We start from the raw sequence: 21,403 nt of genomic DNA on the forward strand, positions 1-21,403 counted from the left end.
GAAAAAAATACAACAAAGGAAATTTGTTATTACTACTAACGATTTAATTACTCCTGTAATATAAAAACAAAAATTTGAAGTAGGAATTAATATGAATTATAAATTTTAAATGCAGTTGATGGCCAGAATCTGATATTAAATGGTTTTTATTTTCTAATTGGACCATTTGGAAAAGACAAGAAAGATTTGAAGCATATTTGACATCATTTAAGATCTAATGTTTCCAAGACATTACAAGAAAAAAACTTATTTTTTATTGATATTAGTATCAAATTCTAAGTAAATTAATATTTTCCTAATCGAGTTAGAACAATGTCCATAACCTGTGAAGAACTTTTTGGTTAAATATCTATTCTGCAGCAACTGAAAAAGTTGACTTTAACAACCTATTTTAGAGATGCTGAAAAGGTGGTTATATATAATCCCCAAAAAATGAAGGTTTTATTCTTATGGAAGTAATGACGTTTTTGTTTATTTATGGAATTGAGAAAACAAAAACAATTGTTTCATATTTTAGAGATTTAGCAATGACATTGGAAAACAAATGACTAAAGAAGTTAAAAGCATAAATAATGGCGTTTTTTTTTTTAACAGTATTTTACTTTCACTTTCAAAGTTAAAATGTTTAATCTCAGTTATTTCTCAAAAGTGTGACCTACCCAATAGCTTTTGCAATATACCCAAATGTATTCACTGTGGCTCGGCGAATTGCCTTTTTGTGAGCTTTTAACAGTTCAAGGAGTTCAAAACAAATCCTCATCCATTCTCTTGCCGATACAAATTCTGCTCCACGATCAGCAATTCGTCCAACTAAATCTATGCAGTTTTCTTGTACTTTCTCTTGTCTGACAAAGAAAAAAAAAACAATAAAAATGAGTAAGCTTAAAGCTATTACCAAATATAGAGACAATATTCCAAATAAAATGTTTATAAAATAAACTGATCACAATAAGCTAATAAGTTTACTAAGCATTTCTTGTTGATACAAATTTAATAAGTACCCGTCTATAACAAGTGTCTCCTTTGTGGAAGCAAACCTGCTCACATAAAGGAAATACTTGTTATAAGAGACTCATGGCAATAAAACTTCACACACCTGAAGATTACCTTAGAATAGATCCTTCAATGATGATCATCATCATCTACGGTTGCCACAAAGACTAATTTAATGGACTTTTTTTTATATACAATGCCCTTTAAATGGATCAGAATAAGCAAGGGCTCCCAGCACAGCCGAGACACAGTGGGTTCACTGATGGAAAGGTCATGTTATGCCATTTAGAGGTGTTGTGAACATTGCAAGTGGCAGTTGACTGAAGAACCTTAGAGTCTCACTTTCCAGAGCTGAGCAACGTATGATATTGCTTTTAAAACACAAACATGGTCAGAATTTGTGTTTCTTGCGTTATTATATTATCAAAGCAGATGAAAAAGTAGCTTTCTCTGCATGTTAGTTGGTCAGCTTTGCAAATTCATCAATTGTTTCAGTGGGAGAACGAGTGAAATGGCTTCTGCAGAAAAGACAGCCTTAACTGGATTCTGCGGAAAAGACAGCATTAACTGGATTCTGCAGAAAAGACAGCCTTAACTGGATTCTGCAGAAAAGACAGCATTAACTGGATTCTGAAAGGAGTTCAGGTGCAGCTTCGTTGGGAATCTGGGTTTTACAAGTGGTCTCTGGCGACCAGCAGAGACAATCCAGGAAAATGTGATTTGTGCACAACTTACTGTTACATGTTGACATTAGTAGCCGTCGTCACAACAAAGGGAAGTGTCAACTATTGGGAGAGAAATCTTTTAGATTTCAAAGGATTTCCTCATTGTATTAACATGTAGCTGAGTATTCCACAGACATGCATCTCTTTCATTTAATACTCAGTGTGTAAGAAGACCGGACCCTTGAATTATATTTACAATCCATCGGACAAGCTTCTATATAGTTTTCATCCACTCAATTTCACTCACACTGCTTGGATTGACCCATGGCAATGGTAAAAGACCTTTGCCCAAAATGTCACTGTGAGAGTGAACCTGGGACCTTATAATTGCAAAGAGAACTTCTTAATTGTTCAGCCATGCTGTGTCCTTAGAATGATAATATTAAAAGTACAAAAGTGTCTTACCTGTTCTTTAGAATTGGTGTTAGTCTGGGGAGGAGGTCTTTGATAGGAGGCGTCATCTTGGTCATTCCTATAACATTGACTATACCTTTAAGAGCCCCTAGGATGCTTCCTAACACTTCAGGGTATTCTTCTCCCAAGTATTCATATAATACAACACCCAAGTGACCCATCAATTTCTCCTACAAATCAAAATACAAGGAAGAATTTTTTCAAAATCTGTCACTTAAAAAAAACAACAAAATTTATTAGAATTCAAAACAATTCTGAAGACAAATATGTTATTAGCAATACAGTTTATCGCTATTAGCAAATAAAAGTGGTATGTAAGATGACTAGAATTGGAATGGCAACAACATGAGCTTGAGGAAGGGCTACCATTCTAGTTGTCTCCCCTCAACAACAAATCTTGTGCATCTATCAACAACGATTTTATATTGTAACAATTCATTTCAGAGACAGGTTCCCTTCTGACATACGAAAGAAATTTACTGTTCAAGTAAGAAAGAGCAATAGGTTGTTTTCTCAAAAAATATGCATACAATTATATATATATATATACACCCTTTTTAAAATAATTATTGCACATTAAAATTTTACATACATCTGCTTCTTCCTAAGCAAAACAAAATTCTGGCTCAATTTACAAAATTTTCAAGGTAAAAGTTAAATAAATTGCATCTACCTCTTGACAAGTTTTCATAACAACTGCAATTCTTGATATCAAATCTGCTGCTTGCTGCCTGACCTTGGCAGATTTATTGTTAAGACGCCATAATATAGTACCACAAATCTGGGGCAAATATGGTTTTACTCTTTTGCCAAGGGCATTCACAACAGTTCCAAAGCCATTCAACATGACAACATCCTAATGAGAAATTGTAGAAAATAAAAATTGCACATTAATAAGCAATAGATTAATTTATAAGAATCATCAGAAATAAAATGAAGTGAATAAGAGACAACATTTATAAAAATTTATATAGAAAATATACTTCAAAACATTTTTCTTCTTCTTCAATCATTGAATTCATCGCGTGTGATCTTTACCAGCGTCACCTTACTGGCACTTGTGCCAGTGGCACGTGAAAAAAGATATTTAAGCGAGGTCGTTGCCAGTGCCACTGGACTGGCTCCTGTGCAGGTGGCACGTAAAAAACACCACTTGAGCGTGGACGTTGGCCAGTACCGCCTGACTGGCCCTCGTGCCGGTGGCACGTAGAAGCACCCACTACACACTCGTTCGCCAGTCTTCAGTCAAATCGTCCAACCCATGCTAGCATGGAAAGCAGACTTAAAACAATGATGATAATGATGTTGTGCTAAGATTTTGTCAAAGACAATTTTTTCACTTTTGTCAAATTAATTTCTTCATTTTAATTAACAAAGTTTAACACACATGTTTTATAGTTTTTATATTAATGTAATATAGAAATGTCTACTAGATCATTAAAATATGCATTGACAGGTCCACGGTTCCAATACTACAGATATGATTAGAATGTTGCAGAGAAGAATCTCAAGACAGATTCTTCAAGTTGAGCCAAATCATCAAGGAACCTAGGAGTCAACCATAAGCAAGATGTTTGGATAATAACTGTAGTCTCAGTTGGTCGTGCTTGGGAATCCAGCTGGAGAGTTTATTGATAGTTGTTTCTGATAGGACTCTACCCCTCCGACTATTTAGAGGTAAAGAGAACATCCTGCTAAGAACGGCAGACATTATTTCCTGATAATGGTAGTTTAAGAATTAAGAACCTTTGTGAAAAGTATTTTCTTTACAAGAAAATTAAATTTCCTTGATGTAAAAATGTGTTTTGCTTGTAATTCAAAGCATTTTCTGAATTATTATTTAAACATTAAAAGAGTTATATTTTACCTGTTGCAACAGAAATAAAGATTGCAAGAGAAGAAAAAGAAAAAACCATTACCTCTGTTGTCTGTTCCTGGAAGGCATATAATATACCATCAATAAGTTGTTCTTCTAATCTTGAATCTATATCAGCAGCACCAAGGTTACCCATAACCTTCTCTATTGTTTCCATAACCATCTTTCTGTATTGTTCAGCTTCATCTTTCAGATCATCCACAATACGTACAATAATTTCGGCAGCTCCAACTTTGTTAGCAATTTCCACTGTTGTGTCTACCAACTAATAAAACATTCAATAATTTAGTTAGGCTCTGTGGGATTGAGGTGCTCTGGGTGAATATATGCAACAACCATGTAGCAATGAGGTAAAGTGGCCGATGCCAGTAAAAAGCTCCTTTTGAGTGTTGAGCCTCATGGATGAATGACCAAAACCTTTGGCATTATGCCGTGCTTGAGAAGAAGACCCATCAAACCAAGTAAAATCGCAGTTGTGCCGGTGGCATGTAAAAGCACCTATTTCATTCTTAGAGTGGTTGGTGTTAGGAAGGGCATCCAGCTGTAGAAACTATGCAAAATCAGACTAGAGTTTGGTGCAGCCTTCCAGCCTTGCCAGTCCTGGTCAAACCATCCAACTCATGCCAGCATGGACAATGGACGTTAAATGATGATGATAAAATTTTGATAGAAAATTTTAAGATCCTTTTAAAACGGAATTTATATCATAAAACCAGAGGCTGTTTCCAGATGATCAGTATCAAAAGGATTAAGAGATACATAAAAACCAGTCTCTCCTCATCACACAAAATGATGAATTACAAACATACAAATTACTTTACAAATGACTGTTCGGTAACTTAGTGTTTTATCAGGTTATTGATAAATTTTACTCTTATTACATCAAACAATGAGTGAAAGAGAGAGAAAACCTGCAGTGGTATGCATGACAAACAAAATGAAGAAACCTACCTGGCGATAATTCCTTCGGTCTAAAGCCATTCTCTGGTTCCAGAAGTGCTTAAAAAATGGTGGCAAAATTTCCTCTTTAATGTATTGGGGTTCCACACCATCCGTAGCACAACACTGCTTCACTACCTAGCAATTGCAATAACAATTCAAATATTTAAATAAAGCAAAAATTAACAACAAAGATACGAACAGTTATATGACATTGTCTTTTTTATTACTAACAAGAAACTTACAAACTGAGAAACAAAATTGGAATTCATAGTTAAGATATTTCTTTCTATCATAGGCACAAGGCTTTAAATTTTGTGGGGAGGGGCTAGTTGAGTACATTGACCCCAGTGATCAACTGGTACTTACTTATGAACCCCAAAACAATGAAGTGCAAAGTCAACCTCAGTGAGAGTTGAACCCAGAACTACGTTTACCTACCTTTAACACAATCTTTTTCATTTCTTCATCTGGAGACTGAAATTCTCGAATGAGGATTAACATCACTTCTCTGGTATAGTAGTTGGCATATTCAGCATCCATCAATGGAATAAGATAACCAATGGCTTTCAAAAAGGCAGCTAGACCCTGTCAATCACACAACCAGAGAGAATTGGCTTAGAAAATAACATCAAGTTAAAAAAAAAAGAAAAACAAGATAATCATTATCATCATCAGTTCACAGCTGTTTTCCATGCTGGCATGGGTTGGACAGTTTGACAGGAATATGTCAGAGAATTGCATTGGGTTCCAATGTCTGTTTTGGCTGGAGACTACCTAATGACAAAAACATATACAAGATAGTCTGTCAACAAAACAATTCCTTCTTAATGAATATCTTTAATAATCATCTCTCTTAAATACGACACCTTATACAGCTGTTTGGCTAGGGGATGCAAAACAACATTTCACATGTCAGTGGTTACAAGTTCATAACTGCCAAATCATCATCAGTATCTCTAAAAATAATGATTCCTAATTTAGGCACAAAGCCAGCAACTTTTGATGGGAGTTGCTTAGTTGACAGCATCAACACCATTGCTTCACTGGTGCTTTACTATATCAACATGAAAAGGAAGATAGGTAAAACAGACCTCAACAGAATTTGAACTCTGAACACAAAGAGTCAGAACACAAACACAAGGCTTTTTTCTCTACACCAGCCTTATCTTTCCAGCTATTTCCAATAGATAACAATTTAATCACAACTGGAAGAATGAAGATAAAGTCAAATTTCCCAGCCATCAAGTTGCTAATTTTGTTTTTATTAGTAATGCATTAATAAACCAAAACAAACCACGATAGGTGAGAGACAGGTTTCAGTTTTATTAAGTAACTGAAGACAGGACTAAAATTTGCAAAATAAATATTTCACTAAGATCATGAGTGGAAAACAATTTGAAGATATAGCAGACGTAAGAAACCCGAAGCCACGAGGATTAGCATTGAAATACTTTTAGTTTTAGATAAAATTAATGTCAAATTGACAACTGATTGCTTCCACGTTCATATTCCATTACAACTACTATTTGTGTGAATACGAGAAACAAATATTTTCTTATAAGACACTATGTACTCCATATATACACACTGTACTTCAAATATATATTGTTTCATTAGGAATGTTTTAGTTTTTATGATGCTTGTGTAAAATGACCTTCAAAAATGAGGTTTGTCAGAAATTAAAAAGAAGAATCTGTAATAATGGCATTTCATACATTTACATATTCATCTCATTGATTCGAGACACCCAAAAGCACCCACTACACTCTCTGAGTGGTTGGCGTTAGGAAGGGCATCAAGCTGTAGAAACCCTACCAAATCAGATTGGAGCCTGGTGCAGCCATCCGGTTTCACCAGTCCTCAGTCAAATCGTCCAACCCATGCTAGCATGGAAAGTGGATGTTAAACGATGATGATGATGAATAAAGACTGAATAAATGGAACAAGAAAACACAAATACTTTAGGATGTACATGAAAGTTAAATTTGCTCTTAAATTGCATGACAAGATACCTTTATTGAAACAAACATGATAAAGACACTGACTGAAAGAATTCCTAAATTGTATGAAAACAGAAAAATCTAAGATTGATGGTACTTTAACATACCTTTCCTCTGTGTTGTCTGATACCCTTCCACAAGGGTTTGAGCACACTATCAAAGGACTCAATACCATAAGGTGTAGCAGCTTCAGCTAAAGCTGCCAAGGCTAAAGCTGTGATGGTTCGCACTTTCTGCTGCTCATCAATCAGACCTATCAGAAAGAACCAAAGTAAAGATTAAATCCAATAATCTCATCGAAAAGCACAAGCTTATTACTTAGTTTTCATAGCACAGCAGATATATATTTTTTTTAATAAAGTTAAATACAAAACAGAAAAACGAGAAAGGACAAATAACAGTTGAAGAATGGCTGTTTCATTTAGCTAATAAAAGCTTGGTGTACCAAATGATCACAAAGTTTTCTGATGGATTCAAGTGCAAATATATCAATGGTGACACAACAAAGAATAATAAAATTAATAATAATCCTCCCTACTGTAGGCACAAGGGGACTGGTCAATTACATCAACCCCTAGTGTTTATCTGGTACTTATTTCATTGACCCCAAAAGGATACAAGGCTTTGAACAGCATTTGAAATCAGAGTGAATAATAAATATATATATATATATTAAATAACAAAAGTTAACTCACCATGTTCAATAATTTCCACTAAACTTTTCAAATGAGGAAGAATGGCACAGCCCATAAGAATAGCAATTTGTTGGACGATTTTGATCCCAGTATGTCTTGCCTGCCAAGATTTTTTGCTTTTACAAACAGCTTTTAGGAAAGGCAGAAGAGAAGGGATCCCAAGAGCAGATGCGACGACTGCAAATGCTCTGGCTGTGGTGTTACGTACATACTCGTCCATATTGTCAATATCTGGTCTCATTGTAGAAATCATGGTTGCCAGACCTGCCGCCTGAAAATAAGAATTAAGCGAATGAGTCATAGATAACCTTAAATAAAACTGCATAGAAATATTTTAAATTATACAACAGCTTCAAAACAAAGTAGGATTTAATAATACTCACTTTTGCCAAATTAGATATAATTTCTCTACCTTCAACTCTGGCATAGTAGTCTTCATCAATCAATAACGGTTCAATAACAACAAGAATTTTGTGCACATAAGGTCGCACCAAATCATCCAGTTTGTAGAGGATACGATCAATAACTTTCACTAGTAAATGTCTTTCTTGATCTTCAAGTGTGGGTGACATTAGCAAAGGTAGGATTTGGTTGAACAATGGACCAGCACCAAAATCTCGAGCTTTATCAGTGATTTGTCTAAGAGCAGCCTAAAAAAAAAAGAGACAAAATTCATAGATAAACACATTTAAAAAAATACAGACAGATAATTTATTTTATTAATTACTTTTAAAAATTATATCACTTTTACATGTGACCTAATGATAGATTCATAATTTATTTTGACACAAATTACCAAAATTTTGTCAGGGAAATTTTTGGAACAATCTTACAGCCACTCTTGGCATGATGGCATAGCACATCTGCTCATGATTTATTATAGCAAATATGTTAACAGCTGAACAATATTAATTACTTCAATCCTTTTGTTACCATAATTCTGTAGAAATATGCTACCTTTGAAAATACTAGAAAATTTCATGAAACAACTCATCATTATTAAATTGGTGGAGACATAACATGAAATTTTGATAGAAGATCCACTTTACACATAAAGTTTGTATCATAGAATCAGGGGTGTCTTTGGAAGGTTATTATCAAAAGGGTTAATATGACAAATGTATAGTAATATGGGTTTGATAGCCAGTTATCAGAGTAATGTAGCTTTGCCTTAAAGTTACAGTTCCGATTGATGTTTGCAAGACTGCAAAGCATACTGCACTCACAACTATTTATAAAAGAAAGTAAAACTGATCCATAAAAGAAATTCTCCGAAATATAATTTTTCTTCCTCAGTGCAAAATACCATCAATGATTTCTGAAAATATTTTTTCTACATTAAATTCTAAATATAAATATTTTAAGACTTGAATAAAATAATCTTATGTCGATGATGGGACAAAAACAAAGTTTCCTCAAATGGCAATTTAAATTTTTCAAAAGCAGACTACCATAGCAATAACAAATATTTGTCCAAAGATTCCTAGCCTAAATAAGAAATCACAGAAAACATGTTGTTTTACCTTTCTCATAGGAGGTGTACCATTCTTAATTTTCAATAACAATTTCATTATTTTTCTTTCTTTCTGTTCTTTAGGAGTGAGGGTCTCTTCATCCACATCAACCTGACAGAGAAAGGATTAAATAGAGGGATGACTACAGAGGCACCTAAAACAATTAGCAAAAGCATGGGGCATGCAACAATTTTTTCTAATGAAACATTAAAGGAAAATGTAAGAGTAATTCAACAAAATTCGTTTCAAGTGTGCAGAATAATTTAACTGACAAAAGAAAAGTAAACTCAATATTTTGTTTCACTATCAAATATATAATTCAATATTTAACATCTGGTTGAAAATTTTCTAAGTCAAAAGTTCAGTCCAGTAATGATTGAGCAGAAAACACAAACAGATACAGTATTGTGTAGATTCATGTCATACAAAACATTAAGATTTAACTTTAGGATATTGAAGAACAGATCTGTATTTTCAGTTATTTATTCTTTGCATTGCTAAACCTAATAAGAAATAATAACAAATCCAGCAGATTAGTAAAAACAAAAGCCTTCTTACCAAGAGTTTGTCAAAATACTGCATGTCATCTGGTTTCATCATTGGTAAATTACCTTTAGGTTGCATGTCAACAATTGAAACCTTGCTATCTGGTGTTTGCATTCGGAATCCCATTGGGGTTCCTGCCATTGGTGTGGGAGTGGCAGTTAGTTTACGAGCTGGAGTTCGAATTGGTACATAACCAGCAGGTGGTTGGAGGATCTAAAAAACATACAAAAATTAAATTTAAAAAAAAACCATACAAGTATCAAATGTATCTAACATAAATCAATTGTATTTATTTCAAAAACAATCTAACTCATTATGCAACTGAAAATAATTAATGGAAATCATTTAGAAACAAAAGTAGGAGCAATAAATATAATGAAGTAACCTTATAGCCTGTAGGAAACATGGAATCAAGTTCTTCATCTGACAGAGGTCTGTTCCTCTCATCCAACTCTCTCTGCCAAGTATAAGCCTGTAGCTGTTCAGGTGTCATAGACATGAGATGGCCAGGTGTAGGTGTAGCCATGGCCATGGCTTTCTGGCCTGTAGGTGTGGTACCACCAGGGGTCATGCCTCCAGGGGTCATATTTCCAGGTGTCATCCCACTCGGAGTCATTCCACTTGGTGTCATATTTGTAGGTGTCATGCCACCTGGTGTGGTACCACCTGGAGTCATATTTGGTGTCATACTACCTGGAGTCATTCCTCCAGGAGTTGCAGCTGCTGGAGTTTCATCCCATCTCGATCGACGTTTGCTAGCTCCAGGTGTTGGTGTATCTTGAATAAGATCCCCACCTCGATCAGTCCTTGGTGTTTCGGCCCAGCCACTACCATGGCCAGGAGTTTCTGCAAATATAAAACCACAATAATTATTAATATTGTTCCAAAGTTAAGCACAAAGTCAGCAATTTTGTAGAAAAAATTAAAGAAATGCCACTATTTTGTCCAACAATTCTACCCACTCGTTTCAATAAAATCTTCTTTTACCATGGTTCCTTACTCAGAGCATTCACTCTAATAAGTCCTGTACAGGTCAACAAAATATGCACTAGATGCAACAAGGCATGTCAGTGTATCGTATCCGTATGTGGCTAAATGCATACATTTCAAATGGCTGTACATCTATTATTTTTCATACCGATATGCTTAAGATGAGATCCAATGAAGGTTATGTTATAAGCAGATAATTGGGAATTAGCCCTTACAGGGCTACTTTATTTCCAGGTTACAGTACATTGTCACTGAATTTGACTTCTCCGATGAAGCAGAAGAAATATGACCACCACATAATGTATCTGATCACCATTTTTGTTTTTTTTATAAATGTGAATTTGTAACTAGTTTTAAATATTTAAGGCCTGTTTTCATTAAACACTAAATTATGAAGTGGGATCATTATCATCTAATCACTGAGAAAAGAGAGAGGAGATGGAGGATAGACAACAGAGAAAAAATAGAGACTTACCCCTTTCTGTTTTTGGTGTCTCATCCCATCTATTTCTGCGAGCACTTGGTGTCGCCTGGTGTCCGGGAGTGTCCCTCCCAGGTGTAGCAGCACCAGGTGTGGCATGACCGGGAGTTGCTTCCCAAGCTCGAGTACTCGCACCAGGTGTGGCACTGGGTGTTTCTCCACCCTTACTACGACCTGGGGTCTCGTCCCAGCGAGTGCTGGAAGGGGTATTTGCTGTAGCTTCTGCAGCATCCCAACTGGAACTTGATGTCTTCTTGGCTGGTGTGCTGTCATCTGTTGCTTGATCCCATCGCCGTCTCTTCACCGGTTGTTTCTGGGCCACAGCAGCCGCTGCCGCTGCCGCTGCTGCAGCTACGGATGCTGATGTACTTGAAGAATCTCCTGATGAACCATTGACTGCATGCAACTCTCCTGATTTGGCCTTCTCTACCAGTTGTTGCCGTAAAGCAGCCTGGAAATAAAGAAATAAACATTTCTTATTATAATGGAGCTGATATATATATATATATATATATATGCTTGTTTCTTTCTGTGTTCCTTTCTGTGGAAGAGTGTAGGCTCAAAACGTTAAAGACTTGAAAAAAATGAAGCTAGTATGCTCTGCTGGATGTGTAATGTCAGTGTGCATACACGACAGAGTGTAAGCACCTTGAGAGAAATATTGGACAAAAGAAGCATCAGATGTGGTGTGCAAGAGAGACAATTGCACTAGTATGGTCATGTGCTGCATATGGATGAGGAGAGTTGTGTAAAGAAGTGTCACTCCCTAACAGTGGAAGGAACCCATGGAAGAGAAAGACCCAGGAAGACATGGGATGAGGTGGTGAAGCATGACCTTCAAACGTTTGGCCTCACAGACACTATGACAAGAGACTGAGATCTTTGGAGATATGCTGTGGTTGAGAAGACCTGGCAAGTAAAGTGAGATCACAGCTGTAGCTTATACTAGTGTCGTATAACCAGCCCATTTAAAAGTACCCTTGAATCATCTGGTGATATGCTGCGCTTGAGAAGACCTATTGAGTAAAATCAAAATGGGAATTGTGGTTGAGGCCGATGCCAGTGCTGCCTGACTGGCACCAGTGCTGGTGGCACAAAATAAGCACCATTCAAGCGCGGGTCAATGCCAATGCTACCTGACTGGCTCCCCATGATGGTGGCACGTAAAAAGTACCATCCAAACGTGGTCAATGAATGTGGTCGTGGATTTCATGTAACAAATTAACTAATAATCATTAAAGACTCCATCTAAGACCCTGCATCTAGCAATTTGAAGGTCATTGATACTGCTCCAAAGTTAAGTAATTGTTGGGGGTGTCATTGTTTTAATGTCAACTTTTCCATGCTTGCATAGATCAGAAGTGACTTTGGTGAGGCAGAATTTTTCAACAGCCAGATGCTCATCCTTTCACTAACCCTCACCTGCTTTCAAGCAAGGTAATATTTTCCTTGACTCATCCAGCACCAAACAACCTAGACATACTTTCCTGGAGGATTGTTAACAAATAATAATGATTGTAAACAAAGAGTTACTGTTCTCAAATAGTGTACATATGTTGAGATAAGGGAATACACACACACATAGATGGACTGCTTCCAGTTACCATCTACCAAATTTCACTCACAAGCTACAAGTCAACCCATGGCAATGAACATCAACCAACAGTGTCCTTGCAGTGAAAGCAAACTTCAGACCACATAGTTCCTAAGTGAACTTCTTAACCACAAAACTAAATATTTTGTAAAAGCTGATGAGAGAAAGAAAAACCAAAGAACATTGTTCTCTTAATGACATGCATCAATATATCATGTGCAGGTTTAAGATTCTGCTCTTTATTGAATATTTATTATCAAAGAAGTGAATAAAGGAGACAAAATAAGTGTGAGATTTGAAAGCCACAACCTACCTGTTGGTGTGTAAGTCGTTGTTCAACCATCACATCAGAGAAAGTTCGTTTGTTCAGTTTTGGATCGGGAGTTTTGCCGCCTGGAAAAGAAAGCAAACAAGGTCACGACAAGATGCCGTGACAAATAAATTCATGTGTAAGGAAATATGAAAACACCTGCATTGCAGTTATCATCTGAAGAACACCTCCAGAAACCATTCCAAGCATTAAATCAAGTCTTGCCCTTCCAACAATATACAGTATTTATATTGGAAAAGTTTAGAGAAACATAGCGATGAGGAAAAAAGACAAAAGACAGAAAGCTTAGAACAACTAAAAAATTCCTTCACTGAAGCTTTGAAAATAATTTTACTGAATTCTTTATCACAAATACTGAGATGCTATCCTGAAATACAGGAAATTGTAAAATGACCAAATGAGCTAAAAAAAAAAAAATTAAAAAAAAAACTACCTTAGACAAAAGAAATAAGGATCTGCAAATAACTTACATGGTATAGATATCAAGTTGGAACAAAATAGATCCTACGAAAGAATTTCCAATGTTGCCCCTGTAAAACTCTGGCCTAAGTAAACAAACTTGAGCAGGGATTTTGGTTCCATCAAGTATTATAAAGAAACATATTTAAAAGATAAGAAAGTTCTTCTGGTTAGACAGGTGAAGTAGTCAGTCTTGGAGGAAGAGAAGTATGCATTTGTGAGAAATAATTAGATAACCAGTCACTGTCGGTCCCATTGGAATGGAATCATTCAGTTGACTTCCCAGCAAATAGTGTGTTTGGTTGATTGCCTGAGAGTTAAGTGTCATCTTGGCAACAGTGAGAGAATAAATAGCTTGAAGGAACTCTAGCCTTGGTATTCAAACAAAACAAGCAAAGACTGACAGAAAAAATACAAATCATTGCTTATGGAGCAATTTTTAAGTAACAACTTAATATATAAAATAAATTTTTTAAATGTTTAAAACTGACTGCCACATAAGTGAAATATGACAACAGAAATTCAATACCATTAAATAGATTCACCTCTCGTATTGGAAAGAGTCGATCTTGTTAAACTGAAGTTAATTTTCAAACTTTATCAGTTTCAGAAAATTAATAGCCATAGATTGACACCTCACTCTGTAGTATTAATTATACTAATTTGAAATGTAAAGAAGATAGATTATTTAGATTGAGATAATAACAGTTACTGTTTAGCCAAAAGTCATTTCTGATTGAGTAGACTTATGATGAAAGGCATTCCAACAATGACCATCCAGTCTTTTTCCTATGGGTAGGAGATACAGAACCCCATTATTCAATGTATCCTTTTCTAAGATGGTAGGGTGCGATTCGAAATTTGGGTACTATTTCTAGCAGGCTGAGAACTATACTGGGGGCAGGAGACCATTGAACATTTTATAAAAACATGGCAACTTGAACAAGTATCTTTTCCTTTAGCCTTACACTGACCAATACCTCATGGTAGCATGAGGGGAAAAAATGTGTAGAAACAATGATATGTGTGTGTGTGTGATGTACACACACTTTTTCATGGTTTCATTATTTTTTATGTCAGTTTTTTTTTTACCCCATGCTGACACAAGTTAGGAGAGCTTATTGAGGCAGTATCCCCCCCCCCACATACACACACAGAGACAGACAGACAGATAGAGACCAATTGCCCTCCAAAATACCAATAACACTGCCATCAAACAGAAGTTAATAGATTCCAAATAGGGTGAAAATAGAAAAAAAATAAATATGACCAGGCTAAAGGATAATATAGGATTTGAACACCTGACCTTTGAGTTAGTTCTTAATACCTTAAATACTGTTTAATGTGATAAACAGACAGAGCTTGAAGTCTTCAAAGTGATCAGTATTTATAATGTTTGTCAACTAATTCTATAAAGGCTGAATATGTTTAGTACTGTGGACTTGCAAAACGAAACTAAAAAAAACCCCAGCAGCTAAGTAACGTTTTTGGTCACCAAATAGAAAGCCATAATAGCAAAATGGAAACTTATTCACATTGTGTAAGAAAGAGTAAACTTTTTCAATAAGTAAACAAATCATCGGAAAGGAAAGACTGATTAGCAATGATGTGATGGTTTTGGAAGAAGTGGAATTAAAGCAAGCATTTCCACAGGTGGGAGATCAAATTTCATTAAATGCTACAAAAGTAGTTTAAAATGGGAAAGTAAAAAGAAATGCTTGCTTATTTCCCAGCATGAAAAAAAAAAAATACTGTCTTCCTTTTACTATCATACGTACAGTGCAGCTTCATGAGTTAGTGCCATCTTCTGTTCGTGTCTGCTTTCATAAACACCAACCCTAAAATTAGTCTCAGATTAGTGTAGTTCTAGAAACAGAACAAGGAGAGGGTAACAAAAAAAAAAGAAGAAAAGGTTCCCGATAATTCTTCTTTTCCACCAATTCACAGCATGGAACAGCCTTGGCAAAAAATTATCAAATATATCATTTTCGTTTCTTATTTACTTCCTCTCACCCCAAAACATAGAAATGTTCAGTAAGTTTTAAACTATATACATCTAGCATACGTGTACATCTCTCTTAAATAAAATGAGAATATCTTATAGAATTCTGCTTTTCCTACTACATGATGCTACAGAGAAACGAGATTGCATTTCTGTTGCAAAACTAGTTTGGGGAAATCATATTTAAAATATAATTTTAGGAACTGCTAATTGCTATCAGAATAGGAAGTTTGAACAATCATCTCTCTCTTTCTACAACTTGGTTTGCAGGATAAATTTCTAATCTAAAGAAAACCAAAGAACACTGATTCTATCAAACTGATGCCAATTTCAAATTTTATGAAGTTTTACTTTGTTATTAATGCTTTGCCCCAGGTGAGAGAAACAAAATTTCATATAGGAAATCATTTAGCTGCTAATTTCATACACAGGCTGCAGGCATGATTATGTGGTTAAAAAGTTTGTATGCCAACCACCTGGTCTGAAGTTCAATCCTAATGGGTAACACCTTAGACAAGTGTCTTCTACCATAACCTCGGGATTTGGCAGACAGAAACTGGAAGAAGCTCATCAAGTATGTGTATATATGCATGCACACAAATACAGTTTGCATGCATGCATATGTATAACTGTGTGTGTATGTTTATATACTTTTCTGAAAATTCTCTTGAGCCAGAGGGAGCGACTTTGCTGCCATTTCCTCTGTCAACAGGTCATCCACTGGTTTTGTGCTTTTGTAAATAGTATAAGATATCCCCCACCACCAAAAAAAAGAAAGAGGTAAGGGGAAGCAACGAGAAGGGTATCCAGTTGCATAACAATGCTTTCTTAATACATCTGTCTAACCCAGCAGGAAAAATGAACACAAAAACAAATGAATATATATATATGTATATAGTATGTGTGTGTGTGTATATATATATGCATACACATACACACATCCTATATACAGGGTGCAGATGATATTCACTTGCAGCTTTCAGCTGCTAAATTTGCACCTATTCTTTTTACTTTTGTTGTCAGCCTGTTTTTCTTAAAAACAACTATTTTTGCTTAATTTCTTTTTTGCAGAATAACTGACTTGTTGCTCGCTGTCCCACCCAGAGTCCTGCAGATGGAATTTCCAGCAACAATTATGGTCTTCAATGTCATCAGCAATGGTGACGACATGCTACCCGACTTCTTGCCAAGAAACTCAGGCCAAACACCAATGACTACATTCATGTTCTGAGCAAAGTGGTAAAGCCCTAGGTCAAGTGGGGTGGCTGCAGGGAGGTCATGTGTGTGACAGCAAGACTCTGCAACCTTACTACCGCAGCTGGAAGGTCCAGGCCTGGCTGTCGAAGAACTTCTTTGATTACACAGCATCTCATATTTGGCCTTACTGCAACCCTCTTGACTTCTTTGTGTGGGTCATGGTGGAATGAGACGCCAACACATCCAGCTGCAACAAGAAGAACAAGCTGAGGGCCTTCAGGGATCTAAAACAGGAGAGAGTGATAAAGATCTGTGGCTGGTTCCAAGGCTGCCTGGAAACTGTCAACGAGGCCAAAGGTGGTTTTGTCAAGTGAGACTGACAGAACATGTCATGAAGACAAACTGAACCAAATTTGACTGATATTTCTCAAATATTATAAATCCTTTTTTTTTTTTCCTGAGACAGTCAACATGCAAATGAATACTATCTACAACCTGTATACCCATATTGATATATAATGTCTTGAACATTTGTAGGTTAATACCAAGGAAAAGGCTTATTTTATGGACAAACTTCTATGATTATATATATATATATATGTATATATACATAATGTATATGTATAATGAAAATTGATGTACTGCTACAAAAGGAAGAACTATATTTTATGGGATTAAAAACAAAAATTTCTCTTTTTTTACCTTCTTTCAATGAAAGTAGTTCATTTAAGATGATATGTTCAAAGAAAGGGCTGACAAAATTATAGAAAGTAAATCACTAAACTTTCATTTAAGCCAAAAAAAAAAAAAAAGGTTCAATTAAAAAATTGAAAACTGATAAATCTAATTGATAGAGATCAATGGTAACAGCAACAGTGAGGCATCAGCAGAAGTGTTTGGGACTTAATTACACTGGTAATTCAAGTAGTTGGTAAGCACTCAGCCTTTCTATAGCAACATGTAGTAGACACTAAATAAGATGTGAATTACACTACAATTATGTATCCTACATATATTGGTGAATTGTTGTGTTTCTTATTTTATCATGGATCAGGTTAATTTATTTTTTTTAAAAAAATCACCTAGTTTTTTCATTAAAAAAATTAAATTAAATGAAATTTGAGAAAGCCAATCTTAATCTTAAAGGTTTGACAACAACAACAACAATGCAGAAGGAAGGGCACCGAGGTGAAAGCACCTCACATGATAGATGTCGATCAGGCACCAACGGCAGCAAGGCATTCCAGTAGCTAGAAAGGAAAGATACATTTAATTAGTACCCAGATTTTTTAAGTTGTACATCAGTTTAGTGGCACTAGTGCCACAACACTGAACGAGTAGCAGTACTGTCTACTTCATGCAGTCTTTTTAACAGCATGTAAAACAGGTGATACACATTTGCAGTTGTCTCTTGAAACATATTCTTAACTTCACTTCAAGGAGCTTTAACGATGATGATGATGCAGGTCTGATAGTGTTCTACTAAAGTAAATTGAGATGGAATTTTTTCTTTTTTCCATTTTAGCTATAAAAGATTAGGCTTTTTTTTTCTTCTTCTTCTCCTTCACCAATGTTTTTAAGAACAGAACATCAACCAATAAAACAAATATTTTTGAGATATTCTGGAAGAAAAGCTTTTGATCCTTTAAAAATGATTTTGAACCTTTTCATAAATATTCTCAGAAATCTATAAAATTTCAAAGAGCCATACAGAACCAAACAATTATCAATAAGATACCTTAAAACGTCCATCTAACAGTTAGGGACCAAATTTCCAAACAAGTCATCAGACCTATCTATATTTAATATCCCCTATTATCCCCTTTCTTCATACCTTCGCCCCACCACCATGTCATTCAATATTGTTATCTGTCACTCTTTTTCTCAGCATCACCAGTCTTATATCTCTTTTACAATACTTGCTCCTCTATCACTCCTAAAACTCCTTCCTCATCCACTGTCTAAATTTATTATTCCCCCTCTTCTGCTTTCCCAATACTCCCCCCACACCATCATACACCCTCTTGCTCTAGTTCTCCCTGTATCATCACTCACTCTTCTATTCACTCTCTCAATCACATTCAGAGATATCTTAAAATAAAAGCTCTCTACTCTTGTACAGGGTTACCAGATTCGGCTAAGTAACATAATGCTACTTTTCTGGACCACATGCTTCTATTATTTTTTATTTGGGTTACTAACTCTAGTAGAATTATATTTTAATATGAAAGGTAAAAATCCAATTGAATATTAAATTATCAAGTAAATTAGAACTGACCTGCAGACAATCTTTGTATATGCGTGTATGTGTGAGTGCGTATGTTTGTGTGTATACCATTCAAACACATTCTAATTTACTAAAAAAATGTTCATTTTGGAATACTTTCTAACATAATCTGCAACTTTCTGGAAAAATTTGTGCTACATTTTATGTAATTAATCTGGCAACCCTGATTTTGCAGCAGACTTGATAATTGTAACCAGTAAACTATGAACAGTGGTTGGAAAATGAATGGACACAACACTTGGTTGAGAGCAAGCCTTGATCTTTTTGAGGCCATGTTAACCTCTTTTGCACTGATGATATGATAAAATGTACCAAGACATTCTGTAAAGTGGTTGGTACCCAAGAGAAGCCATGCCAAAATTGGAACATATGAATTAGACATGTCTTGGATGTTAGTAATTCTAAATAAGAACTGACTTGGACCAAGATAACAAACCCAATCTTTGAGGAGGTGGAGGAGGACAAATTTAACAAGTAAAGTAAAATATTCTTTTACTACAGTGGATAGTGACAAGAATGAATTTTCATGATTGACATCAATCCCAAAATTGAAACATTACTCATGGAAACACCAAAGGATGTAATAATAAGACTAAACAGAGATGGATCACACTTCTCTACAACTTCAAAAACCTGCTCAACACTGACAAGAAATCTGATAAACATTTGAAAACAAGTTGTATGCACAAGTGTACAATTGAACGTGATAATACTAAAACAAAGAACACAAATGTATGAATTCTTGTAAGTAAAGACAATTCGCTTTTTGCTTACAAATAAAATTATCTAGAGATAGGGAAGTCAACAGGTATAACCCTAGTATTTTATTAACAAATAGGATAAACCAATGTAAAAACAAAAATAAAATAAAAGCTAAGCAAAATGGATTTGAACAGAGAAATATAAACTATTAAACCAGATACACTAAATGGTCCAGTATTTTACCATTTCAACCAACGCATCTACTCTAATATTAATCATCATAGTAATCATGGTATTAAGTAGACCACTGGTCACAAAACACTTGCAATCTTCTAGCTTTCAAAGGCTGCCACCCACACTCACTAATCAGGTAGGTGACATATTCCCCTGAAACAAAATACGAGTGTGTTGTGGATGAGTGGAGTGAAGCGTTTCACTCAAGAACACAATGTACGGCTGGTCTGGGAATTGAAACTACAACCTCGCAACCGTGAGTGAAATACCCTAACCACCAAGCCACGTGGCTTTACAATATTAATCATAATATAAAATAAAAAGGTACAAAGTCTCGTCTTACAATGCCACAACTTATTTAATATTAATACATAAAGAGGAAAGAGAAGAATTACAGCAAACCTAATAAAATATCTACAAGTGTTGCTTACATCTTCAATCATTAACGGCCTTTCCTACAACTATAACTAACTTTGATATTATAAGAGATGAAGAAGATTCAAAGAACTAATTAACAAGCCACAGAGATAAAACATATCAATTTATATGAGGCAAAAAGTTGAGAGAGAGACTTCAAAGCACTGGCTTATTTGAAGATATAACCAGGCACTCTCATGATGGTCACTGCCAACCTTTTCCTTGTAAAAATTTAAATATGCACTCTAAAAACATATATATATATATATATATATATATATATATATATATATATATATATATATATATATATATATATATATATATATATATATATGTTTTTAGAGTGCATATTTAAATTTATATTTATATATATATATATATATATATATATATATATATATATATATATATATCAGTTCAACGAACAAACAATTCAAGAAACAAACAAAAACCAAAGTGAGGGGAAAAAAAAAAAACAAATGTGAGGGCATACACAAGAATTATATTAGTTTGATGCTCAGTGAAAAGAGAGAGTTTTTAACATTTCAAGCATGGCTCTTTGTCAGAAAGGAGGAAAGGAAAAGTTCAAAGAAGAAAGAAAATCGATAACAGCCCACATGTGGTTACATATCTCAAGTGACCGGAAGTGAAAGGAGTTAGAGAAAGTGGATTTTTGGGACACAAGTGTGTGAAGATGGTCAGTGTGTGTGTGTGTTTGTGTGAGTATGTGTGTGGTAGGATCAGTGCGCATGTGTTAGTGTTTATGTTTATGTTGCTGTGAGAGGTCAGTAGCAAGTCATCGGTGTGTGTGTTTGCATGTGTGCATAAACAGAGTGGGAAAATGAAGATATATAAAACTTGACATAAAAACAAGTATTTATATATATATATATATATAAATATACATATATAATACACATATATATGTATGTATGTATGTATATATATATATGTAAGTATACATATATATATATATTGGGTCATCCCATAAATAATGCGGG

The 21,403-nt window shown here is 35.0% G+C and overlaps 1 protein-coding gene across 2 annotated transcripts in view; it reads right to left on the reverse strand.

Annotated features, from left to right (window-relative positions):
* LOC106875096 (splicing factor 3B subunit 1) overlaps nucleotides 1–21,403 on the reverse strand; it is a 39,669-nt gene that overhangs the window by 4,897 nt on the left and 13,369 nt on the right. The window contains exons 2-16 of one of the 2 annotated variants that reach the window (XM_052971389.2): nucleotides 15,339–15,398; nucleotides 13,084–13,163; nucleotides 11,171–11,627; nucleotides 10,091–10,551; nucleotides 9,718–9,918; nucleotides 9,169–9,270; nucleotides 8,029–8,295; nucleotides 7,646–7,916; nucleotides 7,058–7,203; nucleotides 5,385–5,535; nucleotides 4,960–5,081; nucleotides 4,052–4,273; nucleotides 2,806–2,988; nucleotides 2,124–2,302; nucleotides 660–845 (exon numbers count right to left, since the gene is read on the reverse strand). In XM_052971389.2, the coding sequence (XP_052827349.1) occupies nucleotides 660–845; nucleotides 2,124–2,302; nucleotides 2,806–2,988; nucleotides 4,052–4,273; nucleotides 4,960–5,081; nucleotides 5,385–5,535; nucleotides 7,058–7,203; nucleotides 7,646–7,916; nucleotides 8,029–8,295; nucleotides 9,169–9,270; nucleotides 9,718–9,918; nucleotides 10,091–10,551; nucleotides 11,171–11,627; nucleotides 13,084–13,163; nucleotides 15,339–15,351 (3,041 nt within the window). In that variant the 5' untranslated portion in view covers nucleotides 15,352–15,398. The remainder of the gene's footprint in view (nucleotides 1–659; nucleotides 846–2,123; nucleotides 2,303–2,805; nucleotides 2,989–4,051; nucleotides 4,274–4,959; nucleotides 5,082–5,384; nucleotides 5,536–7,057; nucleotides 7,204–7,645; nucleotides 7,917–8,028; nucleotides 8,296–9,168; nucleotides 9,271–9,717; nucleotides 9,919–10,090; nucleotides 10,552–11,170; nucleotides 11,628–13,083; nucleotides 13,164–15,338; nucleotides 15,399–21,403) is intronic. The other variant, XM_052971387.2, reaches the window with a different exon arrangement.

This window comes from Octopus bimaculoides, chromosome 10 (assembly GCF_046866305.1).
Source record: "Octopus bimaculoides isolate indiv1 chromosome 10, ASM4686630v1, whole genome shotgun sequence".
NCBI classification, from domain to species: Eukaryota; Metazoa; Mollusca; class Cephalopoda; order Octopoda; family Octopodidae; genus Octopus; species Octopus bimaculoides.